This window comes from Rhincodon typus, unplaced genomic scaffold (assembly GCF_021869965.1).
Source record: "Rhincodon typus isolate 14 unplaced genomic scaffold, sRhiTyp1.1 hic_rhity00001730, whole genome shotgun sequence".
Classification (NCBI taxonomy): domain Eukaryota; kingdom Metazoa; phylum Chordata; class Chondrichthyes; order Orectolobiformes; family Rhincodontidae; genus Rhincodon; species Rhincodon typus.
The window spans coordinates 1-25,000 of record NW_025967368.1 but is presented as its reverse complement, the minus strand read 5'-3'; the positions used below and the strand labels follow the sequence as shown (position 1 = coordinate 25,000).

The following is a 25,000-nucleotide window of genomic DNA, read 5'->3' as shown; positions in this document are numbered from 1 at the left end:
TGGAGGAGGCTGGTACAATTACAACATTTAAAAGGCATCTGGATGGGAATATGAATAACAAGTGTTAGAGGGACATAGGCCAAATGCTGGCATACAGGACTAGATTTATATAGGATACCTGGTTGGCATGGACAAGTTGGACCGAAGGGTCTGTTTCCATGCTGTACATCTCTAATGATGCTTTGACTTGGTTACCATAGAAATGCAATAAATGACATTCCTTTGCTATATTTGTGCAGTAGCTATGAAATACCATTAAGCGTACAAGTCCTGCCCTAATTTGCCTTTCCAAAATGCATTCAACATGATTTAATTTTTATGCAGCTAACAGTGCAACAGCACATCTGTGACAGTGGGCTAGAGTATCTCTGATGGGCAGAATGTTCTATTCCTGCTCCTATTTCTTATAATCTTATCAGCATCAAACTTTTGATTTTGTTATTTAGCAATGTGCCTGCCTTTGCCTGCAACTGCTGTAGCATTTGTGCAGAAACAACAAGGAGCAGCATTAGCCTCCCGCTGACTTTGAAAGCAAATAATGGTCTAGTATAATTTTCTGCCTGCCTCTGAATCTTGTTAGCACACATTTTGGTTACTTAGATTATACTTCAAAACTATTCAGCAATTCCCAAGTTCATTTCAGGACAGAATGCAATAAGTAACATACTTAATGCTATAAAAAAAGAGATGCTTATGAAAAAAGTACAGATAACAACGATCAACTTCCAATAAATTGTGCACACATTAAAGTAATTATATCTAGCATGCTAAACTTCAACTTTAATTAACAGGCGGAATTGATGAAAGCATTTAATAAACCTGGTAGCTTTAATAAGTGACTCCCAAAGGATACAGACATAAAGCACAGCCATGAAGAAATGAGGTATCACCCCAATATGAGCTCGTTTCTTCTTTTTAGTTTCGGTGGCTGTCCAATACAGTGCATCCAAAATATCTTGTCCAAAGGAAGAAAAGAGGCGATCTGCTACCTATGGAAAATCAGCCAGTGTTAACCGTAATGGAATATTGTCTACACTCAGACTTAGTAAAAATAAAATTCAATGATAGATGAATCACAAAACTTTAGTGCACAGGTACAGCAAGTGATGAAGTACAGGAAATATTGTCATTTAAGAATATAATGTAAGGAAGTCTTTGCTATATTTGCATAGGGCACTGCAACTCACATTTGAAGTACCGTACAGAATTTTGCTTTTATTTAAACAAAAAGGATCAAATTGCATTTGAAGCAATGCAGAGAAGGGTCAGCAGAGTGATTTCTTGGATGGAGGGTTGGTGTTACGAGCAAGTATTGTATCAATTGGGCTACATCTATTGAAGCCGGAAAAAAAAACATGAGGTGACCTTATTGAATGAAATAAAGATCCTGAGGACACTTGACAGAGTTGATGTTGAGTGGGTGTATCCCTTTCTGTGGGAGTTTAGAATTGACAAGAGAATAGGAAAATGTTTAAAAATATGCAATCTCCCATTCAAGATAGAAGAGATCTTCTTTTCAAGGTCATTGTTCTGTGGACCTGTCTTGACCAGAAAACAATGAGTCAGCAAATATGTTTCAGGACAAATTAGATAGGTTCTTGACTGACAAGGGAGTCAAAGGTTTTAGGGGCTGGACAAGAAAGTAGAGGATACAATTAGATCAGCCACGATCTTATCAAATGGCAGAGCAGGCTCCCTGGTCAAGTCCAACTCTTGTTCTCAACTTTTATGTTCCTACGTTATATTAAATATTTGTCACAATTAATACTTTGTATAAATACTAATAAAAAATAATAGAAATATTGAGCTGGATACTAATAGAGATAAAGGTCAAGTTAACTGCTGGAAAATTAAACAGAGTGGGCAAAGGAAAAACAGGTCCAATGAAGGTACAGCTTCAATGCATGCTAGTTAAAAAAATGATTGGTTTAGAGCAAAAATTAGTGTTTTAAAAAAAAGAAAAATGGCTGATAACAAATAGAGGGAGAGTACCTAAGATGATGTGGAGGAGTCAGTGACTGTTTTAGATTTAGATTTATTGCCACATGTATATAAAAATACCGTGAAAACTTTGTTTTGCATGCAAAACACAGACTGTTGCCATGCTCTGGCGCTCTTAAAACACTGATGTTTTATTGCATTAGAATCCATCTTTCCCTCTTCTTATTACCCTCCACATCGAGGGAGGATGCAAAACAAAAAAACAAAAGGGGACTAGACATTTTTTCTTTTTAAAAAAAAGCACTTGGAAAATGGACATAACACCAAATGACTAAACAATAGCAAATTTCACAGAAGTTTCCCAAAAAAGGGATACGTTACATATTCACAGGCAAATCGTATCATAGATACATTATGATGTTCATATTTTTAGGCAGGAGGGTTGTTTAGCTCAGTTGACTAGATGGCTCAGAGTGCAATGCAGAATGGCTTCAACAGGTTCAATCATTTGCACCGGTTGTGGTAATTCATGGAGGCCTACTCCTTACCTTGCCTCTTGGTCTAGAAATCAATCAGGTGTCACTCTCCATTAGAGGGAGATCTCTGTGGTTCTTTCTGGACTGTGGCTAACTATAATGTTATGGCAGAAATTAGTGAATGCTTAAGAAATGGTGTGGCTAATCAGACAGTGCTAAAATAGATTTGTAAACAACAACCTGTTCTGGTTTAATATTTATTTTCCTAGAAGATCACAGACAGAAGAAGTGAATGTGGTGGATGCTGTATGAAATGGACCAAAGGGTCTGTTTCCATGCTGCACAACTCTATGAATGTTTAAAATAAAAAAGACTTGGTGCAAAGATTAAGGAACATATCAAAGTTTCAACTCAGATATCCGTGAAATCTGGGTAGAACTTATTGAAATAGATTGTGCAAATTTTAAATGTATGATATATCACAGTGAAATCTCATTACCTGTGATCTTGTTTGTTGAATGAAAAGACATTTTGCCAGAAGATTTTATTGGTCACTAGATTACCCATGCCTTATGTGGGAATGACTCATTTGGGCTTACAGCACCTATTTACCAGATTGCAGCCAGAATTTCAGGCAACATTAATTCAATGCTTTTTCTTTAAAAAAATCCTGTTCACATCTGTTATGACACACCTCTGGAGCAGGTGGACTTGACCCTGTACTTTCTAGCTCAAAGATTGAAACAGTATCACATGGCCACAAGACCCTTATTAATCTAATGTTACATATATTTAGCTAAACTATTCAGATGTCTTACGACACATGCCTGGTTTAGGGGATTGTGTGGTGCTGGTGGTGGGACTTGAAACCAGAGCTACTGACACTATCACTGTGCCATAAGGAGGTCTGTTAATCTAACGTTAGTTATTTTCTATTCAACCTAACATTCAGAGACGTTACTACACACCTCTGGAGCAAGTAGGTTTTGAATCCAGGCCTCTCTATTTAGAGACAGGGACACTACCATTGCACCACAGGAGCCCTAATTAATGTCAATAACTGGCAGTTAATTGGAGTTGCATTTGTGTGTATTTCCCATGCTAATGATACAATTACTTTAAGGTCAAGTTTAAATCAGTCAAATTCAGCCAAATGATTTCAGAAGATATGATCAGCAGTGAACAGAAACAATCAGTTGACTGTTTCGTCAGCAACAATTATCTGAGTACATTTTATATTCACCTCAGATGAATATTCAAGTGGAAGCCCCACTGAATATATGCCAATTGATGTGCCAGTTTTGTTCAGGATGAAGAAAACAGGTTTGCTTGGAAATTCGGATGCAACTTCACGTTGGGAAAAACAGCACAGAAAAAAAAAAAATGCCTCGACTATCCGACTGCACACAAGGCCAGGAAGGAGAGAGGGACAGGAAGCCAGGGCAGGTGAGATCAAAAGCTAAAATAAATGAATTGATGAAAAGGGATAGATGTTCACTGAACACACTATTTGTCTTTCTGCACTAACAGCAGGCAGACTGGAGTATTCAACTTTTACCTTTAGTATAATGAAGTTTTATTTCACTGAATGATTTATCTATGGTTATTTGATCAGATTAAATGAAGACTAGTCCATGGCACTGCACAATTGTAAGGAGTTAGGGATCAAAGGGTATGGGGAGAAAACAGAACAAGAGTATTGAGTTGGATGACCAACTGTGATCATATTGAATGACAGAGCAGGCTGAAGGGGTTGAATGCCCTTTTCTTACTCCTATTTTCTGTGTCTATGAGTTTCATCAATAGTCTCATTCCATTGAACGGTGCACAAATCTTTTTATGAAGAAACTAATAGGACACAATGGAGTTATTCCAAGAAACAAGATAAACTGTTACTTAGAAAGTCTCAGATCAATCAAGGTTAGTTAGCATAGATTTATTAAGGAAAGACTGTGTCTGGCTCTGAATTTTTCTGAGGAAGTAACAAGGAGGGCTGTTGAGGGTATGCAATTAATGAAGCATATCATGAATTTTACTAAGACTTTTGCCATGGTCCCGAATGGCAGATTGATTTTTTTTAAAAATGGAGTCTACAGGAATGTAGCAAATTGGATACAAGACTGGTGACAGGAAACAATAACTGCTCATGGCTATTTTTGCAACAGGAAGGCTGTTTCCAGTGGAGTTCTGGAGATCTCTGGACAAGGTCGCCTGCTTGTTGTGATATACATTAAATGGTTCGAATGTAAATGTAGGAGGTATGATCAAGGTGGCTGCAGGTGACACAAAAATTGGTCATGCAACTGAAAGTAGAGAGAATAGGTGCAGACTACAGGAAGATAATCAATGACCTGGTCATATGGATAGATAAGTGACAAATGAAAATTCAAGGTATACAAATGCAATAGGATATATCTGAGGAGGACCAACAGCTAAGAGAATTCACTATAAATGGGACAATACTGAGAGCTGGAAAGGAAGTGAGAGGGGCAGACCTGTAAAGTGGCTAAGATGACGTAGTCCTTTCCTTTATTAGCCACAGTATAGAACATAGAGCAGGGAGGTTATGCTGGAACAGTATAAGTCATTACTTACTATTACTGAGTAATTATTACTGCAGTTCTGGTCACCTCATTATAGAACATATACAATTACACTAGAAAGTGTGTAGAAGAGATTTACAAAGATGTTACCAGGATTGGAAAAATGCAGCTATAAAGCAAACAATTGGAACAGAGATACTGAAGGAAGATTTGTTGAGATGTATAAAATTGATTGGCCTGATGCAGTGAGATCATGGACTAGGGGCAACAGATTTAAAAGAACTCTTTCTAACTTCTTGTGGCGTGCCTATAATTAACTCAATGACAATGATAAATTATAAACTTTATGTTGAATACTTGCATTCTTTACATCCTCCGGATGCTCTGGTTTCCTCCCACAGTCCAAAGATGTGCAGGTTAGGTGGACTGGCCACACTAAATTGCCCATAGTGTCCAAGGATGGATTAGCCACGGGAAATACAGGGGAATGGGTCTGGGTGGGATGCTCTTCAGAGGTTCAGTGTGGACTCAATGGGCCAAATGGCCTGCTTCTACATGTCAGGATTCTATGATCTATGATTAAGAAGTGATTAGCACAAATGAGAGATGAAGACTTATTCTTTTATCCAGAGAATGGCAGGGCCTGGAACTCACTGTCTGAAAAGGATGATAGAAGCAGAAACCTGGTGATTCATTTAAAAGGAGTCTGGAAACGCACTTTAAAATGCTGTGATCTGCAGTACTATATAGACCAGATATTGAAAACTGGGATTCAACTGAGTGGCTTTTTTTATTCAGTTTGCAAACACAATGGGCCAACTAGCTATTCTCAGTACCATAAACTTTGTGATTATATAAAAATACAGAAAACAAACAAAATTTGGAACACTAGTAATGAGACAAACCTAAAAGGATGACTATTCCTCTTTTGCATCAGGAGTATTAAGTTTAAGTTTGTAATCAAAACAAATTGGTATTATATTGGGTCAACAGAAGCAGCATAACTTGTTCCCCTCAATCTTAACTCCCCTAAAGATCACAGATGCAAAATCTCCTGGAGTATACAAATTAGATCTTGAAACAAATAAACTTTTAATTTAGATCAATCCAACAGAAAATTCTTACTTTATTTACATACCTCTAACATATTGTAGATGATGTAGAGTTTGATGACAGATTGTCCTCTAATGAGATGGTACATCATGGAATAATCCACGTAGTGCATCATAACAAAGCAGATGACCATTATAAGTGCCTTGAGTATGTCACATACCTGAGCAGGTTGTAGCAGCCGTCCATCGCTGAGAATACAATTAAACAACATTTATTTCCAAGACAGTCCACAAGTAGGCATTTTAGAAATAGTGAGGCTGTTCAGTAGTAATTAAAATAATCATTTATAAATAATTAATTACTCAACTATAAGCTAAACACATCAATTTAAAACCCAAATTATAACTTATTCAACAAGGTTCAACTTTTTCAAGATTGCAGGGAGATGATCACCACCTTTTCCAGGGCATTTAGGGATGCGCAATAAATGTTACCCTCGCCAGCGGTGCCAACAGCCCATGAAGGAATAAAATAAATGGCTTAAAAGGCAGTTCAGTGACTACTAATTGCTTGCAGCCTAATGTTATTATAGCTGTTCACCCCATGGAGAAGGGGAGAATCTTAATTAATTCCACTTTGCTTCTTTTGATAGTCCCCAGCAACACAAAGAATGCTTGCGACTTATAAATGCATTTCCCATGTACACCGTACTCCAGATGCAGTCTAAATTAAGCCTATTCACAGCTACAGTAATACTTTCCTTTTATTCTCTATTTCACCAACAGTCCACTTTTATATTTTCAAATCAACCTGTTTAAAGACATTATTATATACCTCTGGAACAGGTGGAACTTGAAATTGGGCCTCCAGGTTAAAAGGCTTTGTGGCTCACAAATAGGGATAGTACCACTAGCAGTCCAGATGCTTTTAAATCGACATGTTCAACCTAATCAGAGGTGTTACTATATACCTTGGGAGCAGGTGGCACTTGAAGTCAGGCCTTCTGGCTCAGAGGTAGGGGCACTACCACTACAGCACAAGATGCTCCTCCATGGCACAACTCCATTTGCTTCACTAATCATGGGCTGCAGCTGCATACTAACTAACCATATTCTTGCTTTATTTACATCCATCACTGTCTGCTGATCTCCATAAGTTTGAAATAATCAAACGTTGAGACTCAAAATGTCACAGCTTCAGAAGCTTCATAAAGCTGTATAGCTACTAGACCAATACAATGATGCTTAGCAGCTGACTGTAGAGGTCTGCATTTACTGTTGCACTATGTATAACTTAATAACAATTCATTTAGAGCTCAACAAATTATACAAACAATATAACACATTCTTTAAAAATAAATGTCTGTACATGAACGACCATTCTAATAATTAACTTTTATTACGGAAACTAAACATCAACAAATCAACTTCCTTAAATAAGTTATTTTCTTTTCTGAAAATACCTTCAAGATATTGCTCAGTTGGCAAAAATATGTTATGCCTCTTCTGCACTAAAGCCACTACAATCTGTCTTTGGTCTCGTAGTATCTCTCTTCAGCTCTTTATCACAATTCCATAGCATATGCTTTTCCTCCAACCATTTTATGCATTTATGTTTCACCAGTTTTCAGCTTCCTGCTTGGCTTCTCACATTTCATATTTCCTCTTTCACATATTCCCAACATTTGTCACAGTTTGCTATAGGCTTCCAGTAATCAAACTTGGACTAATAGCGACAAGCTGATTCTATGATTCATTAATTTGCTTTTGGAACTCAGTGTTGTCATTCCCGTATTTTTTTCACATTGCCTATTTAAAACACTTGTTATCAGAATATTGACCAGAGTTACAGGATCTCCTTCTTGGGAATGACTTCTCTGCTAACCATACAGCTTCCCTTCCACAGCCTTCTTTCCAGGTTTCCATTTTGCTCCAAATTGTCTGGAGTTGCATGACAAGACCACGCAAAAGTCCTGATACACACAATCTGAAATTACCAGGAAGGTGAAACTTCCAATGTGCTGATTTGGATAGCTTAGGACCTTGTGTAACTGATTTCAAAGTCACAGACTTGGGCCTGCTAAGCAGCGCTTAACATTTCCTGGTTAAGTACCCAGGGAAGATGTTTAATACCTGTTCTAGCTCTGGTTAGACAGCATAAGTGAACCGAACAGCAAAATCATCTCCCAACAATACCATCATCCTGCCCCAACCACCACCCCCCAATCTGACTACTTCCCTGATCCATAAAGACGAACCCATTCTCGACCCTTTCTTCCCTGAGCCAATCACCCCTTTAACTAACCCATTCACACTGAAAGTCATGCTTGTAATACAGCAACTAGGGGTGTGGAGGGTCCATTCTGTCTTTGTCTATTTTTTTGTACTCTGCAGTCTCCCCATTGGATATCTACACATTCCCATCAACAGGGATCATAAGTCACAGAAATATTTGCACGCAATATCAATGTATGTAGCATCAATTCTAGCTGTAAGATCTAGGCCATTATATCCTGCTCAACCTTCAGTCTTTCCAGGTCAATGTCTTTATCCTATACATAGAAATTTTTTACTTGTAGTGCTGCATATTTCAGGAAATCATCTTTAGCTGCCTGAACTTCCTAAAATTAGTTTGTTTTCTTTTTCTGTCAAGAGCTCTTTGTCTCTTTCAATGATGGAATTAAGAATTTTAATATCTGACTGCAACCTATTCATTCAGCTATGCATATTATCTCCCATAATGAATTAATCCAATTTGTATGTTGTGCGATTCTGGCACATTCCTGCTTCTGATCGGAAAGTACCTTTGAATGGGTGTATTACATTCAAGCTCGACTGCCGGCTCCGTTAACTCATTATTTTCAGAGATAATCTGCAGCTCTTCACAAACGCTAACATTCAGACTTGCAGGAACATGCATTTCTATGACATTGAATATATAGCTAACATATTTGCCTTCAAGTCATTCTGATTTGGATTCTTTCTAGTTATTAATCACAGATTCCCCCATTAGCATGGCACTACTCTATTTTTTGTACTGCTAAATATACAGGAAAATTTTCCTGGCGTTGTTTAAATAAGAGAATATTTCTCTGAACTCCAGCATCAAGCTTCAGATTTATGATGATCATGTGCTCATTTCTAGCCTCTTCCTGATCTGAATAGTTTTGTGAATTTCTTTTCTGAGAACTGCTACGAACAGCCATTCATGCAATTGTATGATGTTGTGTTGTGTCCTCAAACTTTTCGTTTTACAGGGTATGGATTTTTTGGTTTATTTTCCTACTCATTTGCTCTGTCTCCAGATGGCAACTCACTCACCATATTCTTTCCTTGTCCTGCATAACTTTTCCAAGAGTTCTGGATTTCCATTAGATGTGCAGTTTGATCCAAGCTTTCCTGTACCCACGACAGCATGTGATCAAGAATGCCTAAACATCTGTCTTTCGACCTGGTAGATGTTATTTTGTTGCTGTCTAACTGTATTGATCCTGTTACCCTTCTTTTTACTAAACTGAACATTTGCCAGTTACATCATTAGTATTTTCACCTGTGACTTCATGTGTTTTGACAGTGTCTATATCCTGCAATAATGTCCTTTCCAATCAATTCTTTTTGTACCTCAAGGTGTGCAGAATTTATATTTTCTGGCTATATTTTTCAATCATAAGAAATTGTCAACAGGTTCATCTGGTTTCTGCCTCAGGCATTTAAATCTGTATCAGTGGATCTAATCGTTTTACTATAGCAAGTGTGCACTGAATATTTCAAGAATTATGCCTGGGTTTTTACTTTTTCCTTGTCCATCTCAGTTATTAAATAAACGTAATCGTTTCTCTTCTGCCCACAGAAAGATGTAGTTGCTCTTTCCTCTTCACAAGTAACTGTTAGAAAACTACTGAATGCCTGTCTACAATTATTTAAGTTCATCAAAACCACCTACAACACCATCAGCCTCGCAAATGGATTGTAGTTACGCATTTGTTGTTGCAGCGGCATCTATTTATTTTTGCAAGACTTAGGTTTTCTCAATCCAGTTCAATATTAAATCCTTTTAAACATTTGGGTCTTAACTCACTGATGCCGTTGTTTTCTTATTCCCATAAATTCAAAATGGTCACATTTTTAGACTCAAAATACTGAAGTTTCAAAGAGTGTATAATCTGCAGCTGTCCACACGGCTCATAGTTATGCATTGTTATTGACACCTAATTGCAGTGCAGTAGTAAATCCAGCACCTAGTTGTATACCCACACAATTAGTTTCCAGTTCTTTATAAGTAGCACAACAAAGTAACATCAAAATTTTCCCTGTTTAGTCAACTCAAATAATAAGATCTGACCCTTCATTAATCTAATAGGCTTCAATCAAGTCCTTCAGAAATCTGGCTATTGAGCATCTCGATTCCGTATCACCAGCCAAAAGGTGACAAATTACATACAGTATCTATTACTCAGCCAAGGCATGATCTCTTCAGAGAACTGAATTTCCGGCTAGTATTTAACTGTTCCACCTAAAAGCTGAAACACATATTTACTTTGCAACAGCTTTGTGGCACTGATCATTGATCTTCAATGTTTTTGATCTATAATCGATACTGCAGATTTCAGCCAGCAACTTCACGTAATGCCTGGAATTTTTGCAGCAAAAACAAAAAAAAAGCTTGTTTACATTGAAAAGCATCAACCACGCATGGGCCTCTTCCCCAATGAATCTTCAGATTGTCATAACCATATTAAAGGTGCTTCCTCAAAGCATTCCATGACCTAAAATGTGTGCGTTAATAACTCCCTTTTAATTTGAGTGATTCATTTTAAAAATAATTAGCAAAGCTTTAGCCTTTAGATAAAGCAAAAATAGCTTATTGCAAAATTGCTTCTGTTAAGTAGAAATTATTACTTACTTAGATTGAAGTAGGTTAGAATAAAAGATGCTTATACGTTTGAAAGTAACAGTCTCTAAGTACATTAGAGGCCTGTTACCTTTTGAAGTTTCCCTTTCCAAAGTGGAGTCAGGCTCAGCCACTGTAATGATGTGACATGGGGCGGGGTGGGGGGCACTTGCAAGTTGTCTGAAGCCCTTTGTCGGTTGTTTTCTAAAAGCCTTTCTCCTTATGCTCGTTTTGTCAAGAACTCTCATCAATAACTCAAGTTTTTCCTGGGAGTTCTGTACACAAATGGCTGTTGTCAGCCAGCCAACAATCCAAATGGCTACCAAAATTCCAATAACTCATCATTCCAAAACAAAAATGGCAAGCTGGAATCCCTTTGAAGTATCTTCCTCACTCCATGCTATTGTCACAGAAGCTACAATTCTTCACACATTTGGAAGTTTCAATGGATATCCCCAAAGGCATTTTAATTTTAATAACTCTGACCTGTTCTGAAGATAAAAAAAATCTGAAGAGGTCTGAACAAACAGAAACATACCAAGATGTATGTCTATACCTTTGTTTGAAGTATTAAACTAAATTTAGCTTTGAAAGCAAAAAAAAAAACACTTAAAAACAGTTGCACTTAAAATCTATAATGTTAAAATGACCGGTCATAATATGCACTCTGTCTAAATTTACAACACCTATACATTTTTGTTTAACCTGCAATCTTGTTTCTGCAACAACTAATAGCATATGGTGCCTTTAATATAATGAAATGTTTCAAGGCAGGAATACTATAAAACAAGGTATGACACCAAGCCACATTAGGTCAGATATCCAAAAGCTTGATCAAAGAGATAAACTTTAAGGAGCGTGAAAGGAGGAAAGTGGGGGAGAGAAAGTGAGTCATGGGAGGATATTTCTGAGCTTGAGAGCTAGACGACTAAATGCACGGCCACTATTATTGATCAAAACTGGGTAAATGCAAAAGGCCTGATCTAGAGACATGCAAATATTTGATGGTTGCGAAGATGGAGGAGACTACAGAGATAGAGAGGAGCAAATCTTAGATTTTCAGAATTCTCGTTCTTGTTGCAAGTTGAGATATTCTTTGACAAGGAGCCAAGTCATGGGCAGATTTTTGAATAACCTCAACACTATGAAGGGTAGAAGACCAACCAGTAATGCATTGGAATGGTTGAGATTTGAAATAACAAAAGCATAAATTCACATGAATATTGAAGAAGAACAACTGGTCGAACACAGATCCAGGCAGTGACTGATCTCACGCGAAACTGATATTTAATAGCTTCCACTGTCTACACAAAGTAAAGATTTGCTTGTCAATCTCACAGCATATTACTTAGCACTGATCAAGTTTATTGACCACTATTGTCCACTAATTCTGTAACTTGTTTGAAATGTTTGATCAAGGTAGTGAACTTACTTTCCAGTGGTACTTTGAAATTCTCTTAAAAACCTCATGCTCATTCTCAACAAAAGTACCACGGATACCTAATTCTACCTTCCAGCAACAAAAGCTAAACAAATTGGCCTATATATTTCAATATGACTGCCTTTTTTAAAAAATATTAAAAGCACCTAGGGCTCTCTCCAGTTCATGGAAACAATCTCAGACCTCAGTGAACCGTTTGAAATAGATGAGTCAGTGACGTGTATCACAATCTCTTTTAGACAATGGGTATTGAAGCTTACATTCTTATGATTCTGGACTTGTAACCAAAAGGTACTTAGTTCAAATCCTTGACTATAAAGTACTTGAAGTCCAATTTTTGTAAACTGGTTGATTGACACTAGAAAGTGATCATTCAAGTTGCTGCATTGTTGCAAGTACCCAACTGGTTCATAGATGCCTTGTAAGAAATTGCATTTAACATTTGCATTCCCCAAAAAATCTGGTCAACTCCAGTTCCACACTACGTGCTTGACTTTTAATGCTCAATACATCTAAGGACAGATTACAAATATTGGTTGACTAATGTTACCTATATTCCAAGTATCAAATTAAAAGTAGGTGAAGTGATTATGGCCAGCAATCCAATTAGCTTCAGAAGCCTCAATTCTTGTAAGGAAAATGTTTGCATCTATTTTACACATTACACACGCTTATGGTGTTAGCAATATTGATAATGTGGATTATTTCCATTAGCGGAAACTGAAGCCAAGTCACCACTTAAACCTGAGTCATAGCTGCAGGCCCCACAGAATCCTACAATGGTTTTCTGGCTCTCAACTTCTTAAAAAAAAAAGTTATCATTGACACAACTACCCACTTCTTTTTTCAAAAAACTACGTTTTTAACAAAGCCAAAAAACAGATTTTGTTGCTTCTCCAATACCAGTCACTATTCTCCACAAAGAGGTTTACGTGGCAACTGGTGAAATACTTGAGCTTCAGTTTAACTTGTGTTGTATTTGTATGTCACAAAAAAGCTGCTTTGATTTTGTTATAGAATAGATAAGGTTGTTATGGGAACACAAACATAAGTTAAATTACAATAGACAGCTAGGCTCATTTGGTATTATACTTGCTGTTAGGTCAGTAAATCAAGTAATCAAGCCTCAACTTGAAACCGAATGTTAAAATGAAGATCCACCGATAATCAAACAGTGAATTCTGGAATTGTTTCATCCAGTATTTCTTGGGCACCTCCACCCCTTTCCCAAAACCAGGTTGACAGGTCAATTACTTTCACAGCATCCTGCTTTGCACAAGTTGGCAGGTGTGTTTGCCTAAATAGCATTACTTGACTATCATGAAACAGTTTAGAATATCCTAATAATGGTTTAGCATCAACGCATCATCCTCCGACACTTCCACCATCTGCAATCCGACCCCACCACCAAAGACATCTTTCCCTCCCCACCCTTATCTGCTTTCCAGAGGGACCACTCTCTCCGTGACTCCCTTGTCCGCTCCACACTCCCCTCCAGCTCCACCACACCCGGCACTTTTCCCTGCAACCGCAGGAAGTGCTACACCTGCCCCCATACCTCCTCCCTCACCCCCATCCCAGGCCCCAGGAAGACTTTCCACATCAAGCAGATGTTCACCTGCACATCTGCCAATGTGGTATAACTGCATCCGCTGTACCCGGTGTGGCTTCCTCTACATCGGGGAAACCAAGCGGAGGCTCGGGGACCGCTTTGCAGAACACCTACGCTCGGTTCGCAATAAACAACTGCACCTCCCAGTCGCGAACCATTTCAACTCCCCCTCCCATTCCTCAGACGACATGTCCATCCTGGGCCTCCTGCAGTGCCACAACGATGCCACCCGAAGGTTGCAGGAACAGCAACTCATATTCCGCTTGGGAACCCTGCAGCCCAATGGTATCAATGTGGATTTCACAAGCTTCAAAATCTCCCCTCCCCCTACCGCATCCCAAAACCAGTCCAGCTCGTCCCCGCCTCCCTAACCTGTTCTTCCTCCCACCTATCCCCTCCTCCCACCTCAAGCCACACCCCCATCTCCTACCGACTAACCTCATCCCGCCCCCTTGACCTGTCCGTCCTCCCTGGACTGACCTATCCCCTCCCTAATTCCCCACCTACACTCACCTTTACTGGCCCCATCCCCGCCTCTTTGACCTGTTTGTTTCCTCTCCACCTATCCTCTCCTCTATCCGCCTCCCACTCGCTCCCTATTTATTTCAGAACCCCCTTCCCCTCCCCCTTTTCTGATGAAGGGTCTAGGCCCGAAACGTCAGCCTTTCTGCTCCTATGATGCTGCTTGGCCTGCTGTGTTCATCCAGCCCTGCACCTTGTTGTCAGTGGTTTAGTTACAATTGCTTTCCTTCAAATTCAAGTTTAGGGCTTAGGTCAGAAAATGCTACTTCAGGCAATGAATAATCAAGAACTTGAATGGGGTTGTGAAAGCATAAACATGAATGGCCCATTGCTGTAAAAAGGACTAATTGGAGTTTTCCACAGAGAAATGACCAAAATGGACTGAATGGCCTTTTTCACATATATTTTGCAGGGAAGCAAAAGAACTAGCGAAGCTCAAGGCTAAACCCCTAATGTAATTGCAACTTTATAAAAAGTAAACTGCATAACTAAAGCAATAATTTATTTTCTTACTTTGGTGTGAAAACCCTTCCCCATACACCTTAGTCAAAAAGACTTTTTCCTGCCATTTTTAAATATGCACAAAAGTATATAAACAGTGGGCAGACAGAAATCTTAAACATGCATAGACACAATGTTTGCAACTGGTTTCAGCCACTCAACTGAGAGAGGTTGGTCTTAAAATTATTGAAATCTTGTCCTGATTCACTAAGAAGGGCAAACTTCTCAGCAAAGTTTTCAACAATCCTAAAACACTACCGGACAGACATTAGTGTACATATGAACTAAGGTCATATTTATAGACTACAGAATAGGGTAACCAATTATTTACAACATTTGTGTTTTCCAAATAATTAGTGTAATAGCAACATATAGCTTACCTTAAGCCACAACAAGGGAGAGTAATAAATCTCATTAGGGCTAGAAGGACTCGCAACGGTAGTAGAGTAAAGAGATATAAAAAGGCATCCAGGCAGAGAAAGAATCCAAAAAACATTAACTGAAAAAAAAAACAGAAAACATTTATCAAAGCATAAAACAGATCTCACAAAAAACTAACAGTATACAAATTTCGATGCGTTAGAAGATACATTTTAAAGTTTCAAAAATATAGACATGTTACATATGTTCCATTGATACAACAAATCAGAAAAAGGAGAAAACTATATGCCTATGTTCCTTTCTGTACTGATTTTGGTACAACAGACGCAATAGAAGCACATGCTGGAATGTTGAGACTTCCATTATTCTTTACAGAAGGGAAAATACACAAATTTCAGTAAACCAGGCATATTTGAGGGAAATGAGAAAAGGAACAGGGTGGGTCAGATTCATATACAAATTGTGAAAAACAGCTACCCATTAAGTATGGAATTCATTTTACCAAAGATCCTTTGAAAAACTTTTTCTTGACAGGAATTTATTCTCCGCATTCTATGATAGTTTGATCTCCAAAACAGGATTGGACACAGGATAATTGCATTTGCTCGAGACTCCTAAAAGACTACAATGGTATATTTCCAAAGATGTTTTGCTGCACATGAATCAAAATTCAAAAATCAAAAAATGCTCTCCATCTTGACAGAGGTAATTTGGTGATGAGCCACACACTGAGGGGCAATTGCCAAAATAATGTTCCGATCATTCCAAAATTGGGGGAAAAAAACTGCAAGAGAGTTTAGCAGCTGCATAGCTAGAAGTCTTCAGAAGACAACAGTCAATTTGTGCAAGAAGTGGGAATGAAACAGTTGAACAAATTTCTGCTCTCGAGGGAAAAATGAGACAAAGCTGATATACTGGACCTGCATTTGACTTCTAGGCAAACGTTATAACAAAACCTAGCCCATTTTGTAAGAAACAATGTGGTATGGATCTATCAGACTTGATATTACTTCACTCTAAGGTATCTTCAGAGGCACAGGTGTTGCACCGAAAGGGTAATCTATTGCTAGTGATATTAACATCCAAAATGAAACATACAAACTCTAACTCAATCACATGTAACAGAACCTTCAGCAGCTGGTAGTGAGTAAGCAAGGGCAATGAGCAAGAAAGGTCAGTTACGTAGGATGTCCACCCAAATTGGGTATAGAGAAGGACGACAGTTGATATAGTTGAACAAACCCTCCCTAAAATATTTTAAATAAAATGGTATCTTTGGAAAAGGTGGACTTATGAAGACGAGCCAGGCAGACAAAGAGATTCTTGAACCCAAAATAAATCTCAGGCTTTATTCAATGTAAATACATCTTTGCTTAACCTTAATTTCTCTCATGTTTGTGAGAACCTGATGCAAATGAAATAAATAATTCCTGCTTTACGATCTTTCATCCATAGTGTGTTCAAATCTCATGTTACATTTCTGACATAGCCAGCAGAATTTCACAATGGATGTTTCAAGTCAACAAGATGAACAAGGTTGAAAGGCACCTTGCCAATCTAAAGTTAAGAAGTTGAAACTGGCAATATCTATAAGAAAGGTTGAAGGTGCTCTTAGATTCAGGTACTGGAGGAGGATCTTTAGTCCAATTCCAGGTAGAGGCTCTCCACATGCATCCTTTTGACATTACAGGAAAAAGAAAGCAGTCCTCCTGGTCAGATGAATAGAAAGATGGGCAGATTTGGGGAAATATCTGTAAGGCATAATTATACAACAACTGAAGACTCGAATGAGGATGCACAGCTCCATGGCATCCATGTCCTCATGTAAGTGAATAGGTCAGATTTGTGATGGAACACGTGTGGGTAAGCCCACTAGAAAATAATAGGAAGAGGTACAGATGTTCAAAGAAGTCCACGGCAGATTTTGAGATACTGACAGAGGTTTTGGAAGCCTGCAGCAGCCAACACAGCTACCGCAGAGATCTTATGACTATAAGTAAACAAAGGAGTAAACCTGATTCCATAGCCCTGGAGCTGGAGAAGTTGCTTGATCACATTATCCTCCCGGATCCCCCCTATAAATGAACCATAGGCAGGATAATGAGGGACCAAGCTTTACAGCGACAAATCTCAATAAATTTTCTTTAAAGCATGGGATCACATCATCCTGATCGGGGGAAAGATTGGACTCTGAAGACCAAAGAAGAAGCTATCATCAGGGAGGTGACTATGGCAAAACAGACAGGGATGGAGATCTCAGGCTGAAGAGAAGGGGGAAAACAGATTGCTGCCCAGCATGCGCAGAACCAGGGTAAGCTTTGCCCAACAGATTCACCAAAGAAGCATCGGAATTGTGGCAGCGATGGATATTACAAACAAGACTGTCTTAAACAAAAACTGCATCAGGACTACCTGATATCTAGGGTTGATGAAACATTACAAGTTGTCAAAGGTGCAAAGTATTCTTGCAGTCTCAATTTGACACACGGTTGGAACTAGCCATCCATCACTGAACAGGACATTGAAAAGACGCTAATTCAAACAGGAGGTTGGGTACTTTATAAATGCAAAAGACTGCCATTTGAGATTCATAATCACCCTGCCACCATCATATGTGTGATAGATAAATTTTTTTAGCAACATTAATTTCTAGTCCCTCCTTGTGAATTTGAACAACATATTCATCTTTGACTTGACAGTCAAGTAGAACCCTTGCAAAACTCAACATTGTTTTAGCCTACATGGTGCAGTTTAACTTGCAAGTCAAAGCAGAGAAATGCCATCTTTTCTGGACAAGACATTACTCCCGAGGATGAGAAATCTGAGCAACAGAGTAGCAGCCCAGGCCCTGAACAGGAAGGAGTCTACATGGATCCTTTAGTCTAGTCTATTCACCCCATATACTTAAGCTATGACCCCTAGTTCTGGACTCTCCTACCATTGGAAATGTCCTTCCTGCATCTACCCCATCTAGCCCTATTTGAACTTTATAGGTTTCGATGAAAACCCCTTATTCTACTAAATGCCAGTGAATACAATCCTAACCTACTCAATCACACCTCATAAGACGGTCCTGCCATCTTAGGAAACAACTTCGTAAACCTTTGCTACACTCTATAGCAACAGCATCCTTCCTCAGATGAAGCAGCCAAAACTGCACACATTATTCTAGGTGTAGCCTCAGCAATGTCCTGTATAATTGCAGCAAGACATCTTTGTTCCTGTACTTCAGACATTAGGATTTGTGCAGAGTTTGAAACGTTTAAAAAAACAATCCACTCAGTTACTTCGAAACATCCACCACTCTTTGAGCAAGAGATCCAACGGGCCACTAAACCCATGCAGTTTTGATTCAAGATCAAGTATACATCAAACAAAAGTAATGCAAATGCTGATACCCTTATTTGGGAGGCTGATCACTGGAGGACGTTTACCCTTGCTTGGCTGACGTCATGCCCCATGCTCTAAGTCAAAGGCAGCAATCTGACCATGATTCCCTATAACATTTGGACTACAATCCAGCAGAGTGTCATCAATGCACTCATGACTGAAATCCAAAACAGTTCTAGATAGGTCGAGCAAGGTGTAGGTTTCCCTTTGCCATCTATCTCAGAACAGGACTTCAGACCAGTTTCAGCTGACCAACATGGATATCAGTAAACTGCACCATTACTGGAAGGCCTAACATCCACCAATGCAGCATCAATTGATTATGGAGTTCAAACAGTTAAGGTACTGGAAATCGATGAGGGAGGAGGATAGCAAGGAGAGAATTTGATAGCAGTTCATAATCAAACAAGACACATGATTGCCCTGACCAGAGAGTGGTGTTACTGGCTTGGGATAGTTGCTGTTATTGATGACTACAGTCAAAAATTGAGACGTGTACTTTGGCCAAAACAGGGGAGTGGCTTTACACCAATATGGGATCCTTGGTTGCCAAGAGACCTCTAGAGGGCCTTACAATGGATTTTCTGGTCCTTAATCCTTGAAGTAACAGAACTGAGCACACTCATACTCACAAACATCTTCACCAAGTTCACACAGCCATTCCCACCCATGATTCAAAGGCCTTAAGTATTAGCCAGATCATTAGTACCTGATTGATTTGTCTACTTTGATGTTCCATGTCAGATTCACATGATGAGCAGCACAACTTGAAGAGCAAGATCATCCAGGAGCTTCAAGACCTGTGGCATTGCCAAGAGCTGCTATAAATCAAAAGGTTAATGAACAGTGTGAGCTATTCAACTGCATTCTGCATGACTGTATGCACACCTTATCTCCCGAGAGGAAAAGAAAGAGTCATGGGTAACTTCCAGAGTGGGTTTATGCTTATTATAGCATCGTACACTCATCCACAGGCTATTCTCTACATTCTCTCTTCTTTGGAGAAGACCCAATCCTTCCCGTAGACCCTCTCCTTGAGCTCACATCACCTTCTGACAGAGACAGCCAGGTCAACAAGTGGATAGTTGGAACACTGCATGACGCAATGACATACTTAAGATAGCGTCCAAGAGGTGTGCAAGAGAAGCACGGAGAAGGACAACACCGATTGCAGGCTGACAGAACTACACTTCCATTCAGCACAAAAGGCATTCCTCCAAAATCAGAATACTGGGAGTCAGAATACAAGATGTGTGAGACTCTGAACCAGAGGCATTAAGAAGTTTGACACAGGTGGCCACAATTAAGCTGGTTTACCAAGAGCTGGAGGGCAACCTCCAAATATGGTTCACAGAGGGAAGTTGCTTGAGGCCAGCAATCTAGAAGAAATTGTGGAGGAAAGTAGCTCACTCAACAGTATGGAGGAGGTGTGAATATGTGATGGCTCAAATGGAGTTGGACAGCAATGTAGAATCTGAGTGATCTGTGGTTTGCAAATCAAGTGGGCACATTCAGAGTGGGGAGAACTACTCCCTTCCCTTTCGGAAAACGGCACAAGGATGACCTCTTGGGAGGTGGAAACTGAATCAGTAATTGCTGCTGAACATAACTCCTGGAGACTTGACTAATTTACAAGCCAACGCGGAGTCAAACAGACAAAGGGTTCCTCAACCCAATGCAAACCACAGGTTTCATTCCACGTGAATACTTTCTTGTTTAACCTTACTTTCCCTTCATTTTCGTAATGACCTGATGCAAGTAGATTAAAGAATTCCTGTTTCATAATCCTTGGGCCTTTCGTGCGTTCACATCTTATGTTACATAGATATATTTTAGCCATAGACATGCTATGGATTCAATTGTAAACCCATTATTGTAACTAGGAAGAAGAAGAATGTTCTCAAGGTAACTCTTCATGAAGCTTTTCCTATCCCACTGCTGTAACAGAGACAATTGACTCCAAACTTATAGCAGGGAGAGAGAAGTCCAGAAAAAAATCACCCACTTGCAGCCAATATCAGAACTGTCTCCATTTATCTGAAATACTTTTTTTGAGAAGAACTCCAATTCCCTTGCTTCAGAATTGTATCTGAATGCAAGGAAGATTATAGAACAACTTCTAAAATTAAACACGTTTTGTTAAATTTATAATCAGTTGAGTTTGGAATTTTCCATAACATCCAAATGTGGATTTACACAAAAACACCACTCATTTCAAGCGCGCTGAAAAGTTTTGTGATTAACAACTGTGTAAAAATCACAAAGTTAGACTGGACAGTTATTAACTTGCATTTATTAAATGATTTAAAAGTGGTGGGGATTAGCATGCTGAGGAAAATGAACACTGCGTAATTATCAGTTACTGTAACCCAACACTGATATTTTAGATATGCTCCATAATACCTCCTCCACTGATTTTCACTGTAGATCAAGGGAACATTTCACTGCCAATCAACCACCTAAACTGTGCAACACCATTTGCAGAGCACCTGGGTCAAGGCAAGCAACCATGAGAGTAAATAAATGACTGAATTAAGACAGGGGGAGAAAAGAGACAGAAATGAAAATAATCCTTTTGAACTATTAAGATTTAAGTACATTTGAATAGTGAATCAGATAACATGACACTGTCATGGCACAGTGGCAATATCCCTACCCCAGGAGGCCTGGTTCAAATACCATCTGCTCCAGAGGTGTGCAGTAGCATGTCTAAACAGGCTGATTAGAAAATAGGCTAAACTTTTAGAAATTTAAAAGCAAGATATCGTGAACGCACATCTTTTGGAGGAGGGTATCTTTGACAGAAACTTCCTAATTCCCACGATTAGTCAAGCGAGAGACTGCCAGAAGCTGTTGCCCAAATTTCCACACAGTTGGTAAGTGACTACTGTTATTCATGCTGTCATATCTACCGCTAAAATCAAGGCCAATGGCTTGTGTTAACATTTGTTATAAGTGACACTTGCTCCCTCTACTGGATAGTACATTCTATGGGCATTTTCACTGTATACCGGAAACAATTTAGGTTGTTGTATTCAAATCAAAGACATTCACATCAAATTCTTATAAGATATTATTCTAAAGTGCACAATTCCATTCATCACACATTCGAGAGTTAAAACTCTTCACCAATCTGTTCATAAGGAGGGGGAAATCGGACATGCATCATTTTGAAGCAAAATAATTTTATTCTGGCCAAGGTCTTCCAGACAACTGGGAGGCTGTGGCTGGGTGGGTGAGGCTTTGGGTGGTGAGACTGAGAAACTAGAATATGGAACGGTTTAAACTTTTTTTCGTTTTGAAGGTTTGTTGTGCAATTCTTTGAAAATAAAAGTCAAAAAGTTCAGGGAAAACTGTAGATTATCCACTATTTACTAGAAAAATAATTTAGGGAGAAGAATCCTGTGGAACTTTTGAGAATATCAAGAAATTAAGGATCATAAAATTAATTCCTTAACAATCAGACTTAGAAATATACTAGGACCTGCTCTGTTCACTAGTCTAAACATCTTTGTCCCACAACAGATTTGTGTTTCCACAGACCTGAATATGGATTTTGGAGAAGTTTGCCCGGAAAAGCACAGCACTGACTGTCTGCCTGCCTGTCTCTGTGTCTCTCTCTCTCTGTTCCCTACTGACAGGGGGAGAGAATTTAAAGGCAGTGGAAAGATCATTCAGCGAAGTATTCGTGAGAGTTCAAAGTTTCAAATAATAGGGTTTCTAAATTTTTCTTCATCTGAATCTGAAATCTGGTGTGAAGATCGTCCATCACTCTGTAATGGTTAGTAATTTGATCTTGTCAACAAGAAATCAATGAAACTGTGAGAACTCAACCTCAGTTCATACTCTTAACAGCACAGGTATATTGTTCCTGTTTTGATATTTGTTTTCAACAAACCCATATTGTCTTTGCAAAGCTGTATTGTCTTATCTGTATATTAAGTATGTTTGGGATTAAGGGCATATATTTAATTCTGAAGAGTAACTTAATTGTTGATCATTTTTGCTACTTGTTTAAAGAACAAATCTTGCATATAATAAATTAGTAATGCTCGAGTTCATTAAAGAAGCCCCATGAACTTTTCCTTTTAATTCGGGATAGTAGCACACAGATGTAAATTGACCATTTTGGTGATTCAACAAAATGTACACTTGTGTGAACATGGCTGGATAACTAGTGCACTCCCATTACAGCCATATCACAATTGGCAAAGATGGATAGGCATGGAGAAGATTTAGGGCATCAATAGTCTTAACTACTCAGCAGATTTATTTATAAGTACACATAGTTCCACTATAGCGCATTTCATTAATGCGAATTGGCTGTAACACAACTGATGAGTAGTGGACGTTGTTTGGATAACTCGAACTTTCTGCTGTACAGGTATTGCAATTTTCCTGTAACAATTTTCTACAGCAATCTTCTATAGCGCGATTTTCTACAGCACGAGGTCACACAAGAACACAACTATCGTGTTATATGAAAACTACCTGTACATTTTGCTGCCTCCGATACAGCTTCTGCAGTTAATTTCTTTCAGCCCAGGTTCCAAGGCTTGAATTAATAGTGTGAGTATACTAAAGATGATTTCTGGGCGAGTTCACAGTTTTAGGTCAAGCTGCCAATGGCAGGGTCAATACTGAAGGCATCCAAAAAGAAGTTGGAGTTAGATTCCTCTAATTCTAAGTTTGAAATGCATGGGCAATTACTACACATGTTCATGCAGCAGGACTTCCTCTGTGACAAGGGTGTGAAAGTTTGCCTTTAATTCCACTGGAAGATCTTGGCCTTTGCATTTTGAAAGCAAGCCATCATATCACTTAAGACACAAATAACCACATTCAATCACTGCCCTTATCTGCATATGTGGAATTATTTTCTCTCTCGGTCACTGGTTTCTTGTCTCTTATATGTCTAGACTTCTCTCTTTCAAGTAATGCCTTCCTTTTTCCTGTGTACTGCTTTCCCTCATTCCTTTACCAACTCCTGTGTCATTAAATAGGGAAAAAGTCTGGGAGCAGTCTTATAGGGTCTTAAGTGAAACGTCTAACTAACACAAAGACTGGCTACATCCAGAGCTGCATACAAAGCTTGATAAAACCAGATTTAGATAAATCTATGAAGTAGGGTGTCGAAACTAGAACTTAAAGAGTGGGAATTTAGTCTGTGAATGAGGACAAAGAGGTGCTGAGTTCCTTAAGCTTAGGGACAACAGTAAATACAATAAACAGCAATTAATTGGACATGGAAAAAAAAATTAAAATTTACTAACTAGAAGATACCAACTTTAAAATATGATCATAGTAGAATAAAATACAAATTAAGAAAATGTGCTGACCACGTAGTATGGCAAACTTCAACATGGGTGAAAAGCAGTCTGGAAAGGAAAGTAGAATCCGTCACTGTGGTCTAAACTGGACACCATAATATAATCACTGAGAAGTAACAATATGATTCACAGAGAAATATATTTAGAATCAGACAAAACATAGAAGTACATGGGATCAATACAAAGGAGATTCAAGCTAGATATGGCTTGCACACATATAATGCGCAAATCACAAAACTACAAGCCTCAGGAGCAAACAGCAACATGGAAATTTGATTCATTGGCGTCATTGAAATCCTGGGAAAGGGAGGGTGAACCCTTAATATTCTTGGGTAAAAGACATTCTGGAATAATTAGAAAGGGAAAAGGGATGGCAGTTTTGATTAAGGAAAAAAAAAAAAATAGGGCTAGAAAATGTCAAGGGGTCAGATAAAATAATTCTCGCTGAAGCTTCACTTAAAAAGAGAATCTATGACATTGTATGGTGTACTCTTATGGGGCACCAATTATGGAAAGGAGATGTACAAATAAGAAAATTAGAGATGCAAGAAAAATAGCACTATCAGAATGGTTGATTATAACATCCTCAAAACTGAACATAATAGTTAAAAAAAAAACTAGTATGAAACTTTTAAAGCATGTTCAAAAACTTCTCAATCAGTATGTTCCCTAATCAAAAAGGATGGCATTGTTAAATCTAATCCTAGAAAATAAAAATGGAAAAAATGGAGGATGTCAGAGTCAGGGAACAGCTTGGGCCTCGTAGAAGATTGAGATTAGCTTTGGAAAAGGACTAGGAGTGACTTGGAATTAAAATACTTTTTTGAGCAGGAATGCGGCCTGGGAAATTGGAGTCAAAGATTGAGTCACTTTGGCTTGTTACTACTGACAACTTAAATACCGTGAAAGGTTTTTTTTAA

The 25,000-nt window shown here is 38.6% G+C and overlaps 1 protein-coding gene across 1 annotated transcript; it reads right to left on the bottom strand.

The window, feature by feature from the left end:
- Nucleotides 1–819: 819 nt before the first annotated feature.
- LOC125481327 (transmembrane anterior posterior transformation protein 1 homolog) lies at nucleotides 820–19,569 on the bottom strand (the record flags this gene model as incomplete). The annotated part of the gene is made up of 4 exons (XM_048592735.1): nucleotides 19,460–19,569; nucleotides 15,360–15,478; nucleotides 6,099–6,261; nucleotides 820–989 (listed from the first exon to the last, which is right to left on the bottom strand). Coding segments are annotated over exons 1-4 (527 nt in total), but the record flags the coding sequence as incomplete, so codon positions are not given.
- Nucleotides 19,570–25,000: the final 5,431 nt, after the last annotated feature.